Source organism: Pantherophis guttatus, chromosome 8, assembly GCF_059756535.1.
Source record: "Pantherophis guttatus breed Tessera chromosome 8, ASM5975653v1, whole genome shotgun sequence".
NCBI lineage: Eukaryota > Metazoa > Chordata > Lepidosauria > Squamata > Colubridae > Pantherophis > Pantherophis guttatus.
Window position 1 is genome coordinate 82,953,140 of NC_142070.1, and position 17,759 is coordinate 82,970,898.

A 17,759-nucleotide genomic window follows, 5' to 3' on the forward strand; every position below is an offset into this window, starting at 1 on the left:
ATCTGTGTGACTACTTCTGCTCTCGTATTACTAACAGAATCCTACTAACTGACCAATCAACTAATTAAGATACTAGAATTTTTAATACCAACATTTAATAATGACTTGGATTTAAAATGGATTGTGCTGCCTTTTAAGCCTGGATGTCTACAAAGTATGCTGATCTTTTATTGCGCTTGGTCTTGGGTACCATAAAAACATTTTGATTGATTGAATGATCTTGATCTCCCCCCCATCTCTTCTATCTATCTATCTATCTATCTATCTATCTATCTATCTATCTATCTATCTCTATCTATCTATCTATCTATCTATCTATCTATCTATCTATCTATTATCTATCTATCTATCTATCTATCTATCTATCTATCTATAACAATCATCTATCTATCTATCTATCTATCTATCTATCTATCTATCATCTATCTATCTATTATCTATCTATCTATATCTATCTATCTATCTATCTATCTATATCAATCATCTATTATCTATCTATCTATCTATCTAACTATCTATCTATCTATCTATCTATCTATCTATTATCTATCTATCTATCTATCTCTATCTATCTATCTATCTCTATCTATCTATCTATCTATCTATAACAATCATCTATCTATCTATATCTATCTATCTATCTATCTATCTATCTATCTATCTATCTATCTATATCAATCATCTATTATCTATCTATCTATCTATCTAAATCTATCTATCTATCTAAATCTATCTATCTATCTATCTATCTATCTATCTATCTATCTATCTATCATCTATCATATTTCTAAACCACCCATCTCCCTCAAAGAGAGGCTCTACTGCACCACTGGCGGCCACTATCTTGATTACTTTGATAAAGTTCTTGTTTTACACCCTTGTTCTAAACTAAAAGAAAGTTCTGCCTCCTTGCCCTTTAACGTTGTAGCAGGATAAAATGTTCCAAGGAGCATATTCTACAGCAAGATATGTACAGTAAGATAGTTCCCAGTGCCCACTTCAGACCAGCTTAGTTACCCTGGACCTTCATCCTGTTCCAAGAACATATATTTTAAATTAAACAGATTTTCAGACTGAGAGAGGAAAAGTCCTGTAGATTGGGCAGGTTAAACACTAAATACATCTGACATCCTCTTTTCCCCCATAATTGTTACAGTAATCAGGCTAAAGTAATGTTGATAAGAATAGCCATGAAACGTCCTTTGAGACTCAAGTTGGCCCTTTGTTTAGCCCACCCCAAAAAAAGGGGGGGAGGGGCAGGGAAAGACTCTCAGAAAGAGAGAAATGGTTACGTCAAACAATTCTCACTGCTCTAAACAAACCCACAAATGTGTTTATGATTTCTACAAGCATTTATTGGGGAAAAAACCTTGCAATAAAATGATGCCATAAAACAGGGCTGTGACCTCTTAGGAACCAGTCCGCACAAATGAGCGAATTTAGAAGTTTATCCATCAACATTCCCTAAAACACAACTTCAGCAGAGGGACTTTGGGTACAGTTCAATTTAGATTAAGGCTATTTTGATGTCCCTAATTAAGTCTGAGTCCAGCAGCTCAGACCTTGTGGTTCATTCAGGCAGTCTTTTAAGATAGCGAATAATGCTTTCAGCCTGGCAGGTGCCAGAATTCAGTTTTAATCACTCTACTGGTGGTCACCAGAGATTCTTCTTCTACATTGGTTAAATGAAGTTTTAAGAATCCATTAATCTGTTCTTGGGAAAGGGCAACGGAGGATTTTATTGGCGAGAACAACATACAAATAAGAAAGTATTAGGAACAAGAGTGGATTTCCTTGCACAACAGTGTTCTTAGTCTTATGGGTAGTTATGGACCCAAATAACACTTCATTTTAAAGTTAATTAATTTGGCGTCCTCTACTCTTTAGGTTTCAAGCTGAGCATTTTAAAATTAATAATTTAAGGGACTTCTACTGCTGGTAAACCCACATAGAGGTAGTCCTCAACTTACAACAGTCATGTCAGTGACTTATGATGATTTCTCACACTTATGACCGTTGCAGCATCCCCATGGTGACGTGATTTACATTCAGATGCTTGACAACTGACTCATGTGATCAAAATTTGGAAGGTTGGCAACTGGTTCATACTTACGACGGTTGCAGTGTCCCAGGGCCATGGGATCCCCTTTTAGGACCTTCCGAGAAGCAAACTCAATGAGGAAGCTAGAGGTGCTTAACAAATGTGGCAAGAAAGGTTCGTAAAATGGGATAAAACTCACTTAATAAATTTCTCACTTAGCAACATAAATTCCGGGCTCAACTGTGGTCGTAAGTCGAGGACTTCCTGTACAGTAGTAATGGCATTTCTTTTAAAGGTGGTTTTGTTTCCGAAATACAGGCTATCCCCCAAAGACTTTTAGGATACTCTGTAAATTTAAGACCCATCCAAATATTGGAGGGTAGATCTGTATATCAATGATCAAGAAGCACCAAAATCAAGTTTGATTTCGAGTGCCCTTAAATCAGGGGTCTTCAACTCTGGGAGTTGAAGTCCACAAGTCTTCAAGTTGCCAAGGTTGGAGACCCCTGCCCTAAATCTCATCTCTTGGATGATGGCCATTTGAGCAGCTGGACCCAAGAGGGAACTGAAATAACAAGAGGAACCAGAACCACTGACCTTTCTCCACCTCGTTCAGGTTAGCAGCTGGCAGCAACAAAAGGCAGAAAAAAGACATTTACGGTCAACCGAAACAGCACAGAGCGAATAAAGCAAGGCACGATTAATGGAAGCAGAGCAATTAAGTCACTGCAGACAAAGTGACGATGCGTTTCGTTTTTTTAATTTTATTTTACAGCACAGCAAACACACAAGCGGCCCCATGTCAATGCCGGCACAGGAAGCGGGTGGGTTAAGGGGAAGGCAGGAGTGGGTCTTAAGGGCGGATGATAATGAGCGAGACAAACCATCTATAATGATCTCACCGAATGACCTTGACATCCAAACTGGGAGTTACAAATGTGAATAGGTTAGGAAAGGCAGACTTTTCAACTGGAGGAAATAATATTAGGGAATTTAGAAACATTTGACTAAAACAGGCGAAGAACCGTTGTAGGATTTGAGAATTGAGAAGGTCTAATCTAGAGAAACGAAGGACTAGGGGTGACATGATAGCAGTCTTTCAGTATTTGAGGGGGTCAACCTGTTCTCCAAAGCACCAGAAGGTGGTTTGAGATGAGAAACAGTGGTGGAAACTAACCAAAGAGAGAAGCAACCTGGAACTAAGGATAAATGTCCTGACAACGAGAGCAATCAACCCATGGAACAGAAGTTGCCTCCAGAAGTTGTGGGAGCTCCATCACTGAAGGTTTTGAAGAAGAGATTGGACAACTGTTTGTCTGGATTGGTGTAGGGTCTCCTGCTCGAGCAGAGGATTGGACTAGAAGACCTCCAAGGTCCCTTCCTCTTCTGTCATTCCATGTTCTAAAAGTTTCCGCTTTTCTGATTCAATACATTTTCCGCAGTTGAGAACTCACGGAGCTGAAATGCCCCATTGATATTGTTAATTATATGCTGAATATTTTACGAAAAGGTATATTTCTATCCTGAAACAAGGATTCTTGCAGTTAAATACAAACATTTTATCTTCTTTTTATAGCCCAATGGTAGGTTGCAACTAAAAACAATAAGTTACATAGGAAAAATGTCTATTTAATTATGTTAACTGGAAATTTTCACCAAAGCTTTGTAACTGCTTTAAATGGCATTTTCATATTCCATGAACAAAAAAAAAAAAAAAAAAAAAAAAAAAAAAGACCTATCTGAATTGCAGGGCAAATTTCACTACATTTATTTTGGAAATACTGCTTTGCTGCACTTGCATCCTATGGCTATTGGGCTTCCCATCCAGCGTGTTGACTCATTCATTCACTAAGCCTCAAAAGACACTGTCTATATGCTAGTTTCGTTAGTCTATGGAGCAAAAACACCTCCACATCAAACCAGACTAAACAGTTCTTGATCTCACCTGTTTTTCCAAGCTAAAACCAACTAAGCAAGAAATCTGTGATGTATAAACTATGATCATCAACCCTGCCTGTCCTTCAGATGTCCCATATCTTGCTTACAGACAACCATCCATGTCACTGTCAATGCTAGCTTGTACCACAGTAAACTAAACCCTATTTCAAGCCATATCTTAGCTGTTATGGCCTCATACTATTAGCAATAGCTCTTAGATTTATATACCGCTTTCACAGGGCTCACAACCCTCTCTAAGCAGATTACAGTCAGCCTCTTGCCCCCCCCCAAAAAAAACAATCTGAATCCTCATTTTACCGACCTCGGAAGGAGGGAAGGATGAGTCAACCACGAATCCAATCAGGATCAAACTCCTGGTTGTGGGCAGAATTTGCTTGCAATACTGCATTCTAACCACTAGGTCACCACAACTCTACAGTAGGACTTCTTATGTCATTAACAACAAATGTTCATACATCTGACCATTTTCTAATGGGGCAATAAGCCATTTATCAGCCTCCATTGCTATACTGTACATTAAGCAAACAGATGCATCTCTATATAAAAAAAGAGAATAAATGGATCTAAATTAGACTCCAGAAATGGCAATATTCAGAAACTAGAATTTACAGGAGATAACTAATTTCCCAGGGTTTTTTTTCTATTAGCTCAAGACGGTCACCCTTGAGCTGAAGAATCAAAGACCGATTTAATCATTAAACAGCTCAATTGGAACAGAATGGGTGATGTGACATCTTTTGTCACGGATTAAAACTGAGACAAAGATATGAGCGTGTATATTAGGGCAGGCAGTCAGTGAAAAGCATAGCTGCTCTGTGCCCATATCTAACTTGTAGGTGTGGGGGAAATCGGTTTCCAGATGAATGGGGCTGTTTAGTAAACAAACGGAGACGAAAGCAATGTGTCCTTGAGCTCAGAGTGGCCTGTGTGAAGTTTTATCAGAATATTCCCATAGCAACCCCTGAATCTCAAGATCAAGATGTTTCTCTTCTCTAATGCCATTGTTCTCTCTAGGTAACAGAAGGGCAGGAAGTAACCTGATATCTATTATGTTATTACTTATGAATATGCACCTCTGCATCATTTCCCCTTAATTTCTGTAATATAGAAATATGAGTGCATCTCTTAGTCTGGAGGGAAGGGTTTGTGTCTCCCACTATTATTTTGGAGACCCTTTTCAATATGCCCTGGTAACAATAAATACTGCAGTGAGCCTTGATTATTTGCTTTGAATTCTGCATTTTGATTTTATGTAGGTGATCACAGATCAACTTCTAGTAATATACATTACTCAGTCCTTAAGTGCCACAAGATTCTATGTTTATAAACTATTGATATTCAAGCCTATTCATTTTACCCAGGATTAATAAAAATACTAGAGAGTCTTATATACAGCTATTTGCTTACTAACCAGAACAAAGTACAGGGTTCAAAAGAATAAATGAAATTTTTCCTTGCATTTTTTTAATCCAGTTCCGGATGAAGTAGTAACTAAATGGAATGCATATGTAGATTTTATGATATTCTGGATGAGACAGGAATAATGGATACATAATTCAGATGAAACAGGATTGAAGAGTGCAGAGAAGAGCCACAAAGATGATTAGGGGACTGGAGGTTAAAACATATGAAGAAGGGTTGCAGGAACTGGGTATGTCTAGTTTAATGAAAAGAAGGACTAGGGGAGACAGGATAGAAGTCTTCCAATATCTCAGGGGCTGCCCCAAAGAAGGGGGAGTCAAGCTATTTTCCAAAGCACCTGAAGGCAGGACAAGAAGCAACGGATGGAAACTCATCAAGAAGAGAAGCAACCTAGAACTAAGGAGGAATTTCCTGACAGTGAGAACAATTAACCAGTGGAACAACTCGCCTCCAGAAGTTGTGGATGCCTCAACACTGGAGGTTCTGGAGGTTTTTAAGAGATTGCACAGCCATTTCTCTGAAATGGTCTAGGGTCTCCTGCTTAGAAGTCCTCCAACATCCCTTCCAACTCTGTTATTTGTTATTCTTTCTGTTATTCTGAAGACAGTGAGTAGGATTTCTTGCTTACTTGGGAATATGATCAATTTGGGATGACATCATTCTCTCCCAAGAAAGGCCTACATTTTAGAGTAGGAATATTACTGGTTCTATCATTGCTCCTGGGGACTCAGAGTTGTGGCCCAACCTTGACTGATACATTTTGGTACCTGTGCCGATCACTGCAAGATAGAAATCTGATTGCAGGCAGCAGATGAGAGGATTTTATGTGGGTCAGTTGCTGTCCAAACAACAGGAAATGGACAGCGGGAGCACTCTCTGGACAGAAAGGTCAGGTATAAAGTCCCAAAGGCACTTTTCCAAAAGGCAACTGGACTTCGTTATTCCTTGAAGATGTTTCGCTTCTCATCCAAGGAAGTTCTTCTGTACTTTATATCTCAGGTGAGATATAAAGAGGCCATACTCATAAAGGAAGAAACAGATGGCTCTCACATTTCACCCCCCAAAAAATCTTTATTAGATCTGCGATTTTATAAATGGCCCAGAATTAGATGTGAACATAAAGGAGGTGAAGTTTGCAGAGGATATCAAAAAATGTCAGCACCATCCAGCAATATGACAACTTGGGTCTGATGACATCACCATGCAAAATTTGCAATTCTCTCTCTCTCTCTCTCTCTCTCTCTCCATCCATCCTCCAAAAAATATTCTAACTAGTTAACTAGGTCGGCAAGCTATTTAGAATAGAGAATAACAGATTTGGAAGGGACCTTGGAGGTCTTCTAGTCCAACCCCCTGTTCAGGCAGGAAGTCCTATACCATTTCAGACAAATGGCTGTCCAGTGTCTTTTTAAAGGGCCACCAGGGATGGAGCACCCACAAGTTCTGAAGGCAAATTGTCCCACAGATTCATTGTTCTCAATGTCAGGAACTTTCTCCTTAATTCTAGATTGTTTCTCTCCTTGATTTAAGCTGAGATCTTCAACTTCCATCTTTTTTCTTTTATAAGGTCTGAACTTTCTTCTCATGCAATTTATGTTGCACAGATAAAAAGCTGAGTTCAATGAAATAGCAGAAGGACACTTGGACAGCTGAACTAGAAGAAGCAGGGATCAAATTTATTAACATACAGGATTATCACACCAGACTATGGAGTTTGTGATAAAGTTAAGGCCTTCTTCATACCTGTGTATTCTGGAGGACAAAGGCAAGTGTAGTTGTTGATTCCATCTATACAAGTGGCATTGTTTTCACAATCGTTATCTTCACAATCGTCAATGTTCACTTCACAGTTTTCACCTTCAAATCCATCGGCACAGGCACACCTGTAAAAGAAAACATACCAGCTCTTCCAACAAACAAAAAAAGATGACATGTGATGCAATGGTGGGCTGCCGCCAGTTTGGACCTGTTCAGGTAATTCCAACCTGTGCGTGGGCCTGAGCCCGTCCACCTGCCCAGGTGCAATCCTGTCCTATATTACAGCATCCATGAGCGAATTCCCATGTTTTGTGATGCTACACGCATACGTGGATGGCGTGCACACTCACATTTCCGGTGCTAGGCGAACTGGTTGTTACGGTATGTGACGTCCACTGCTGATATGACACTTGAAATGTGCATGTGCCTAACAATCTTTTTGATGCGGTACTCTACAAACTTAAAGAGAATTTCAGGTTGGCTAATAGAAAAAGGGAGGAGAGTTGGAACCAAAATCCACACAGGAAAGAAAAGACAAAGTGTTAAAAGTGCTTCAAACAAGCAAGGAAAGTTCTCTTGTGGAGAAAGAGACGCTTGGATTCTCCATCTCGGCCCCCCAAACTGGACGTCTGATTGCCAAAGTGTCTTCCTCGGCAGCATTGGTGCCATTTTGCTATTTTTATTTTAGGGAACTGCTGGAAGGAATCTTTCCATTATAAAGTATGCTCAAATGGAACTACGCTATAAGTTAGAGTATGAAATTTGTAAGGCAAATAGGGGCATTTAGAGTGTAATGGATGGAAAATACTTTGCCAATGCTTGACTCATTTATGAATTTCAAGGGTTCCTGTTATGGAATAAATGCATGCAGAAGCACGTGAGAAGAAAAAAGACAAGGGAGTCAGAAGGAAGCGATTACTTAACAAATTTAGTTTCTCTGGGACATAATTTACTGTATTAATTACTGCACAGATATAATTACTTATTCATGCGTGCCTCAATTGGAAATCAGTGATTATGCATTTATGGCAATCATTATAACTGTTGTTCAGAATATATGTCTTAATTTGTCTTGTGGAAGCCTCTCCACCACAAGTATTCTGGAGAGCTACTTATTCATTTTTTCCCTTATAAAGTTGTGATTAAAACAGCAATTTATCATATTAAACTGTTTCAAATTAATTTCAGAGCGAAATCAATCCAGCCACTGCTTGTCATTTGTGTGTAAAAAAAGAAAGCTAATTGCTTATTAAATAAGGGGGAATCAAAATTGTTTCTAACAAGCCAGCAGAATTTTTATTATGGGATTATGGGATCCATTTATTTCCGTTCTTAACTCCGTAATTGAAGAGCTACATCTGGAAGGCCTGTATTCTGTGATTAAAAAACTCTAGATTAAAAATGCTCACAGCGTGTTTACCCAGCAGGGTGCTGGACTGGAAATGCATTGTTAATTTTGTGTTTCGCTTGGATTTAACTCTGATCATTTACAAGCAGCTGCTAGAAGGCAAAGCAAAACCTCTGAATGGTGAGACTTCCAGGAGGAATTTAGCTGGCTGTTAGTTAGGATGACAAGAGGCCCAAATCATTTTATCTTTCCCCCATTGCGCCTTGACTAAAAACGGCATATTGACAGCAAGAAAAGTTTTCAAAGTGCCTTAAGCTCATTGACATTTGTATGAAAGACTTGGAAATCAATACGCATCAACTACTTCATTACTGGGAGATTGGAAGAGGAAGAAACAGTCACAGATTCTGTGCTGGGGGTAGATGGCTTCCTTTTTGTATGTTTTTTTTAAAAAATTATTTTTATTAAACAGTTTAAAAAAAAACAGATATTTACATCTTCTTTTCAACATCTTTGCATCAATAATCCATATTTATACATTTTCTCTTTCTTATCTTCATATATCTTTTATACATATATTTTTAATATATCATATATATACCATTATAATATATTCTATTATTCTAGTTATTTTATTTACATTTGACATGAACATGTACTTAATTTCCTTTCCACAGTTTTTATTTCTTCCCATTTCTTCCTATATTTCTCCACCTAATTTAACCATTATTTTTTCTTCCTTTGTCCCCCCCCCTTTTTTCCCCCCCTTTTCTTCCAACTATTTATACCATTTCTCCCAGACTAAATAATATTCTGTTTCATCCTTTTCTTGTATCTCCTTCGTAAGCTTATCCGCACACTCCATAATTTTTCTAATCACCTTGTCTTCTGATGGTATGTCGTTTTTCCAGTTTTGGGCAAAAACTATTCGTGCTGCTTTAATTATATGAATGATTAACTATCTTATTTCTTTTTCATACGACCCAGTAATTATTCCCAGTAGGAAAGTTTCTGGCCTCATTTCTATTTGTTGATTTATGATTTCTTCTATTTGTGTTTTAATTATTTGCCAGAATTGTTTGCCTTATGGCAAGAGCACCACATGTGGTATCTTATTTTTTTTTAAACTCACCAAAATCCATTCTTTTCATCTTCTTTTAAGTGACAAGTTCCCCCTTCTTTACATGGGCTGCTGATACAGGCATGGATGGGTACTTCACAGTCTCGACCCTACGAGTAAGTGAACAAAAATGAACAAACGTGGCATAGAAAAATAAGGTTATCGATTCCACATCCGAAACCCATCAGTCCTGCCAGCATATCTTTCTATCTGTAATGGAACCACAGCATCTGAAGGACAGAAAAAGTCCTTGCCTCTTTTTGGCTGGGAACATGAAATAAAACTGCACCCCCAAAGGGAAGAGAAGCAGTCGTTAGGAACGGAGGGACTCACTCGTATAAAAGATGCAACTAGCGCATTAATTAAAGAACGCAGGTTTTTATTTTTTTTTATTTAATGTCTTCTATACCTTGAAGCCGTAAGGACAGGAACAACTGTAGAAATCAACCGGATCGTTGTTACAAGTTCCATCGTTTTTGCAAGGGTTGGATAAGCAGGGGCTACATTTGGCAAGAATGGTGACATCCACCGGACCTTCAAATAAGCACAAATAATTCTTTGTGTTACAAAAACGAGCCCTTTCATCGCTGATCATCATTTCTTCCAAGCTTCTGGTGCTACCCTAGTTAACTCAAAGCTGCCACGTGAGATACGGCTATGCTTAAGGAACCTCTACGATGGGAATCAAGCTTGTATCAAGGGGAGTTGAGCAGTTTTTCGAGGAAAAAAAAATTCTGTTGATGGTATAGAACAGAGGTTGTCAAACTTGGCAGCTTTAAGACTTGAAGTCCACAAGTCTTAAAGCTGTCAAGTTTGAAGGCCTTTGGCATAGAAAGTCAATAGGACTGAAGTCCACTGGATGATGTTACTTAATTGGGTGAGTTGCTTAGGGCTGTTAAAAAATAACCTTTTCCCAGATCAATTTCCTTTTCACGTCTACATTTTGAAATTTCTCAATTTTACTTTAACGGGTTTCTTTGTTCCCTATTTATCTCTCATATTTAAATACTTTTCCTTGTAGATCACAGGTATGAAGAGCCTGAAGGGAGGGGGCGTCAAATGCATCATAAGTCACGAGTCCCTGCACCCACAGGAGATCGAAGTCCAGCCCCCCTTGAATGCCCCACTTATCTCCCGCTCATTTCCCTTGGCTGTTAGTTGGCCAGATTCTTGAAGAGAGCTTACGCTTGCAATAACACTTTACACTCCTTTGAACTGCCTGAATCTCCTGCGTAATGAACTCCTGCTGCAGAAGGAAATTCACAACTCAGTTTGTATTCCTGTCCCTCATGTCCTGCCCCCCAAATATTCTGTATCGCCTGCACTCATAAACTTCTGGATAATGGCAATTTTTAAAGAAAATCTGAAACAAATAAACAAACAAAAACCCTGAAGAATGAAGGGGAACTATGATTGATTTTAGGCATTAATCAGTAGTGAGGGATAAATGGAATGGACTGGATTGGGAAGGGGAGAGTTAAGGAAAGGAAGGGAAAAGAGGGAAGGGGCAAAGGAAAGGAGAGGGGAGAGGAGTGGAGGGGAGAGGGGAGGGGAGGGAAGAGAAGGGAAGGGAAGGGAAGGGAAGGAAGGGAAATATTGATAAAAGGTAAATATTGCAGAATTTGCCCAGGATTAACACATAAAAACAGAAAAGAAGGCTGGGTCCCCTTCAAGTTTACTGAATTTATCATGGAATCTGTAAATCTATTTAAATGAGCTATGTAAAACAACGAATGTATATTTGAAGTCTTTTGGAGGAAGGAAGGAGAGATGTCAATCTGCAAGGCATTCAAAACTTTACAGATAACAAGATGCAAAGGTAAGAAAAATATTGGTTTTGAAGAGTGGTGTAGGAGAAAATAAAGAGGGACATTGAGTTTTCATGGGGAAGAAATGCAGAAAAGGCTCATGTCGGGGCCAGAATGGAAGCTAAAGGCAACAGTTGAGTTCACGCTTCAAAAGCAAAAAGAAATAATGGGTTCTCTGAAGCTACAAACAAGATTAGAAGAGAAATAATTCAACTTTCCCTAAATTCAATTTCTGAAGGTAGAGAAGGAGCTGGAATAATTATAAGCAATGAACTTGAAGGTATTTAACGGAACAAACAACGCTTGGCAGGTCTTCACCCACTCAATAATTTCATTTATATTCCTTCTAGTTGTTAACAATGGTGTGACTCAACTCCCATTTGATCTTCACAGCATTCCTAGGAGGGGAATTAATCCCACTATTCTATTTTTCAGCAGTTTCCAGCCTTCCTGTACATTCGTCGTGGTTTTCATGAAATAGGGCCACAATCAGACACCGTGGAAATGTGCACGTGGTCAAAGAATTGAAACCAATCCTGTTGGTAGAATCAGTAAAATCTGTTTTTTTTTTTTTTTACTTCCAATCTTCCTTTGCTTCTGGGAGTGGTGCGGTAGCAATCAGGAGGATGTGAGTTCGATCCTAGGTAGAGACAGATATTTCTCTCTCTGGGCATAATGAGATTATATCTCTGAATAAAACTCTGAATAAATCTAAATGAATGGGAAACAATTTGGAATAGAAACGATAAATTGACAAGAGTGGTAGCGTTTAAAGAAAATCAATATAAAATGCTATATAGATGGCACTTAGCTCCCACAAGACTAGCCAAAATCTACCCAAACATAAGCCCAAATTGCTGGAAATGTGATCACCACCAGGGTACCTTCTTTCGTATGTGGTGGACATGCCCCGAGGTGATGAAGTATTGGAAAAAGATCCGAAATTGGATTCAAGAAGTAATTGAGGAAAATATAGATTTGGCGCCCAAAACCTTTCTCCTGAGAGTGCTAAAGAGGGCGTACGAGAAAAAAAAGAGATACCTAATTATCCATATCATTACAGCAGCTAGATTAATATACGCACAACACTGGAAAGAAAAGGGAACACCACCGGAAGAACATATAATTCAGAAAATCCTAGAATGTGCCAAGATGAGCAAACTAACATACGAAATAAATGAGGAAGAGGATTCGGAATACTATACGGTCTGGGGATTTTGGTATAAATGGATGGAAGATCGAATAAAGAAGGGATAAGAGATAGTGTAAATATTAAAATAAATGGGTAAATTAGGAGACACTATAATAAAAGAATGTATCTAACCTTTATATATTTTATCACTGTCTAACCGATATCTTTTGTATTGTACTACAATGTAATTTAATAAAACTTAAAAAAAAACAACAACTCCATATTGGCGACAGGAAGGGCATTCGGCCAGTAAACACTCATCTCCATTCAGTTGCCCAGACTCCACCCTGCAAAGGATGATGGGGTCGTTAAGAGGACGATTCCTTTGCTTCTGGGTTCGCAGCTTTGAACAAGAAGGAGGGAAGAAAAGCATCACCTGGGCCTCCATTTCCTTCAGCTTCTAGTTCCAACATTTCATCATTTCCTGAGGTGTCTTCACAGCTGTGTCATTTATGGAGAAAGGAGTCCCTGAATGGCAACATCCTTCTCCTGACATCTTCCTCCTCCTTCTCAGGATGAGCAGTCCTTCCTCCCAGCAGCAGCGGTTGTGGCTTAAATTTAATACTAGCCAAAGAAGCACTTGCACACAGGTTAGGGAATTGTTTACTTCGTACCTTGACAGGTGAATTTTTTGGAGGGAGTGGTGAGGAGGAGTTTGTCGGCCATTTCTCCGGGACCGACACAGCGGGCGATGCCCGGCTCCTTGTATTCCGACTTCACCCAGTCCGAGAGCCACTGCATGTGACAGTCACAGTGGAGGGGGTTCGCGCCAATCGCTCTGCGAGGGGGAAACAGAAGCCAAATGTGCCTTTAATTCCAAGTGGGTAAAATGAAACTACAGGTAGTCCTTGACTTACGACAGTTCATTTACTGACCATTCAAAGTTACTGAAAAAAGTGACCTGACCCATGTCTATTTTTCACACGTCCAACCATTGTGGCATCCCCATGGTCACGTGATCAAGATTCAGACGCTTGGCAATGGACTCATATTTATGACGGTCGCAGGGAGTCTGCGAACTTCTGGCCAGCAAAGCCGATGGGGAAGCAGGATTCACATAACAACTGTGTTACCAATTGAACAACTGCTGTGATTCACTTAACAACTGTGGCAAGAAACTGTGGGGTTAAACTGCTGATCCAGTTCTACAGAGGAATTATGGAGTCTGTCATCTGCACCTCCATAACTGTCTGGTTTGGCTCTGCAACCCAACAAGGCAGACAAGAGACTGCAGAGGATAGTTAGAACTGCAGAAAAAAGCAATGGCTACCAACCTGCTTTCCATGGAGGACCTGTCTACTGCACGAGTCAAAAAGAGGGCTGGGAAAATATCTACAGACCCCTCGCATCCTGGACATAAACTGCTTCAACTCCTACCCTCAAAACAAGGCTATAGAGCACTGCACACCAGAACAACTAGACACAACAACAGTTTTTTCCCAAACACCATCACTCTGCTAAACAAATAATTCCCTCAACACTGTCAAACTATTCACTAAGTCTTCACTACTATTCATCTTCTCATCGTTCCCACCACTCATCTCCTCCCACTTATGACTGTATGACTGTAACCTTGTTGCTGGTATCCTTACGATTTATATTGATATTGTTTCCTGATTGCTTATTTGTTCTCTATGGCTATCAGTAAGTTTTGTACCTTATGATTCTTGACGAATGTATCTTTTCTTTTACGTACACTGAGAGCATACACACCAAGACAAATTCCTTATGTGTCCAATCACACTTGGCCAATAAAGAATTCTATTCTATTCTAAAACTCAATTATCGCTGTCTTGCATCGCAGAAATTTTGGGCTCAATTTATTTATTTATTTATTTATTGTATTTCTATACCGCCTTTCTCCCATAGGACTCAAGGCGGTGTACAGTCAAGAAAAATATAGACACACAAACATCATAAAATTGCTAATTAAAATTATTACTTAGTTTGGTCAATTAAATAAAACCCAGAATTAGATAACAATTAGATAATTGAGGTTGTAAGTTGAGGCCTAGCTGCAAAGGAGACACAAAGAAAGCCACAACTAAAGAGACTGACCAGATAGACTAGATTCTCAAGGAATGCTTATAATCCAACACCTTTTTAAATTGTTTAGTTAGGATAGTGGAGAAGCAAAGGTTTGGATCATGGAGACCCAGCTTCTTCTCCTGAATTTTGCTTTCAGCCACAGAAGCTCACTTGATATATGTCAGCCTCTCTCTGCCTCATCTACCTTACACAGCTAGTACTGTTGGGGGGGAAAATGAAGGATTGCTATGTACAGAATGACAGAGTTGGCTGGGACCTTAGAGGTCTTCTAGTCCAGCCCTCTGCTCAAGCAGGAGACCCTATTCCATTTCAGGCAGGTGACTGTCCAGTCTCTTCTTGAAAACCTCCAGTGATGAAGCACCTACAATCCACTGATTAATTATAAGTTATTAAAAACAACCATCAGAATATTTCCCTTAGTTGTAGTCTAAATCTCTCTTTGGTAAGTTTCCATCTGTTGCTTCTTACATAAACCTTGTAACTATTATTTGATAATCTAATCTATGAGTCAAACTGTAATACATGGGCAGAAAGTTGAATTCCTTCAAACGCCATGGTGGTCCAGTGGCGAAGGTATTGGAGCCTAGTCCACCCTCAACCTACAGAAGCTTCCACAGATTTTGGACCCGTCAATCAGTCTGTCTTAGCTAGGCCGGCCTCGTGAAATTGCCCATGATAGAGGCTACATAGATTGCCTGGACCTCTCAGAGAAGCAGCTGGATGGAGATCTTACAAATGAATCGATGGGCACTGAGGGTAGAAGCAGAGACCATCAACCAATGTTTCTGCTTTCCTGCATGTGCCTGTTTCCATTTCATGGGTGTTTGTTAATGTATTGAAGGGTTCAGACGTGCTTCGTATTAGCATGACTGGGTCATGCTAATACGTCTCTCGCTACATAGGTAGCTGAGGTTACCTCAGGTCATGTTCCAAACAGAGTTGCCCTGTTAAAAATTATAATTGGACAGATAAATCCTTATCTGCCTGCTTTTACCAAGGACAAAAGGCAACCAGATAGCTATCCATGGTCCATTACCCATTAGAAGTTTATTATCTGCAGACTAAATCCCTTCCAGTTAACCGAGTGTGAATACTTCGCTCGTTGTATTACTTGAGTGTTCAGCTGCAGCCGATTATATCACCAAATAATTCTCAGGGCAGAGAAATCCATCTCCTACCCAATTACACCGCTAAAAGCATCTTTTATGCATGGTGTTAAAGACACAGCAACCTGCATTTTGCCTGAACAGTATTTGAGATTATGGTGGGAATCTCAGTCAATGGTCCCAATGCTAATATAGGATACTCTAATCCAGAACCTTATTGTAAAGAGGGTCCAAATACTCACAGATGAGATAATGCTGAAAGATCATTAAAAGCACCTTCAGGAAGAACGGAGATGTCGTTCCCATGTAAAGACCTAAACAAGAAAGAAAAATGGAAGCAGGTTAGAAAGTGCTCCTTCTCTTCTCCCAGGAATTCAAGAGAGACCCTCGTCTGAAGAACTCAAGTCCCCCTCACTGTTCCGTGTCTTACTTTCTCCCTTTGTGCATTATTTGTAGAGACTCCAGGACCCAATTTATTTGCGCTGAATTGTATGTATTCTTTAAGTAGATATGGTTTAATTTTTTGCATTTTGGAACTACCCTTCTGAAGCTGCAAAAAATCCAGGCGATGTCCGTAATAAAGTTCTTGAAGTTTACTGAACTTAGAGCACACAGCTTCTTCAGAAATGCAGCTCTCAGGTTGTAATTTTATTTTCAGTTTAGACATTGTTCCTCATAGTTAGAACAATTCATCAGTGGAACAGAAGTTGCCTCCAGAAGTTGTGAATTCTCCAACAATGGAAGTTTTTAAAAAGATGTTGGACAACCATTTGTCTGAAGTGGTGTAGGGTTTCCTGCCTAAGCAGGGGGTTGGACTAGAAGACCTCCAAGGTCTCTTCCAACTCTGTTATTCTATTCTATTCTATTCTATTCTATTCTATTCTATTCTATTCTATTCTATTCTATTCTATTCTATTCTATTCTATTCTATTCTATTCTATTCTATTCTATTCTATTCTATTCTCTATTCTCTATTCTCTATTCTATTCTATTCTATTCTACTCTACTCTACTCTAATTATGAACTGTATTTAAGCAGTGCAATTTAAAATAATTCAAGTTTAAGAAGTTGTGTTGTAGCAGCGCTTAATTTTTTTTCAAGCATTCCCTCTCCAGCTCACCACCCCAAGGCACTACAAGCCCCCTCTGGATGCAGATGGTGGAGCATTCATGCCGCAGACGTGGCTTCTTGTAAGCACACATAAAAGTACAAAAATAGGAAATGAGTCCAAAGAGTTTTTGTTCAAAGTGAAAGTAAACCTGTTGACTTCATGAACTCATCCATGTTGAAAGCAACTTAGAAGTATCTACCCCTGCATTTCTCTGCATATTTTTGACTCTCAGTCTAAATACTCACAAGGGCCAATTATGCTTAGTTTTTGGAGATCTGCACGGATGAGCTAGGCTACTATCTATTGTAAGCAGCTACAATGGCAATAGAAAACAAATACACGTTTCCCCAGATTTTCCCATTTATGTTACAAGAGTCTATGGGATAAAACCAAATGGGAAATTACATCCCAGAGTCACAGCAGGGTTGAGCTTAAACCAAACTGCACACTCACCAGAGTCCTTCTTTTCACAGAAATATGAAAAATAAATAAATTACACAGAAAAGCAAGGGCAGGAATATTACTTACAGCAGCCTAAGTGATTTCAAGCCATCGAAAGTCCGTGTTGGAATACATCTGAGCCGATTGTAACTGAGAATTCTGAAAGTATACAAAATGTTGATTTCTAAACAACATAATGCAATAAGGAGTTACATAGAATTACATAGAATCTTAGGGCTGGGAGGGACCCTTGGAGGTCTTCTAGTCCAACCCCCCCTTATCTTGCCTTCTGAAGCTTTGGAAAATAAGTTGACCCCCCTTGTGGTCAAGTCTTGTGGCAGCCCCACAAATACGGGAAGACTGTGATCATGTACCCCTAGTCCTTCTTTTCTCTAGACTGGCCA

General features: G+C 39.3%; 1 protein-coding gene across 7 annotated transcripts in view; it reads right to left on the reverse strand.

Annotated features, from left to right (window-relative positions):
- Window positions 1-17,759, reverse strand: part of SLIT2 (slit guidance ligand 2) — a 194,851-nt gene that overhangs the window by 17,498 nt on the left and 159,594 nt on the right. For 4 of the 7 annotated variants that reach the window (XM_087874998.1, XM_087874995.1, XM_060688959.2 and 1 more), the window contains exons 23-29: window positions 17,443-17,514; window positions 16,046-16,117; window positions 13,263-13,426; window positions 10,058-10,182; window positions 9,661-9,758; window positions 7,166-7,305; window positions 2,639-2,665 (exon numbers count right to left, since the gene is read on the reverse strand). In XM_087874998.1, coding sequence (XP_087731124.1) covers window positions 2,639-2,665; window positions 7,166-7,305; window positions 9,661-9,758; window positions 10,058-10,182; window positions 13,263-13,426; window positions 16,046-16,117; window positions 17,443-17,514 — 698 coding nt within the window. The remainder of the gene's footprint in view (window positions 1-2,638; window positions 2,666-7,165; window positions 7,306-9,660; window positions 9,759-10,057; window positions 10,183-13,262; window positions 13,427-16,045; window positions 16,118-17,442; window positions 17,515-17,759) is intronic. The other 3 variants (XM_087874999.1, XM_087874997.1, XM_060688976.2) reach the window with 1 other exon arrangement.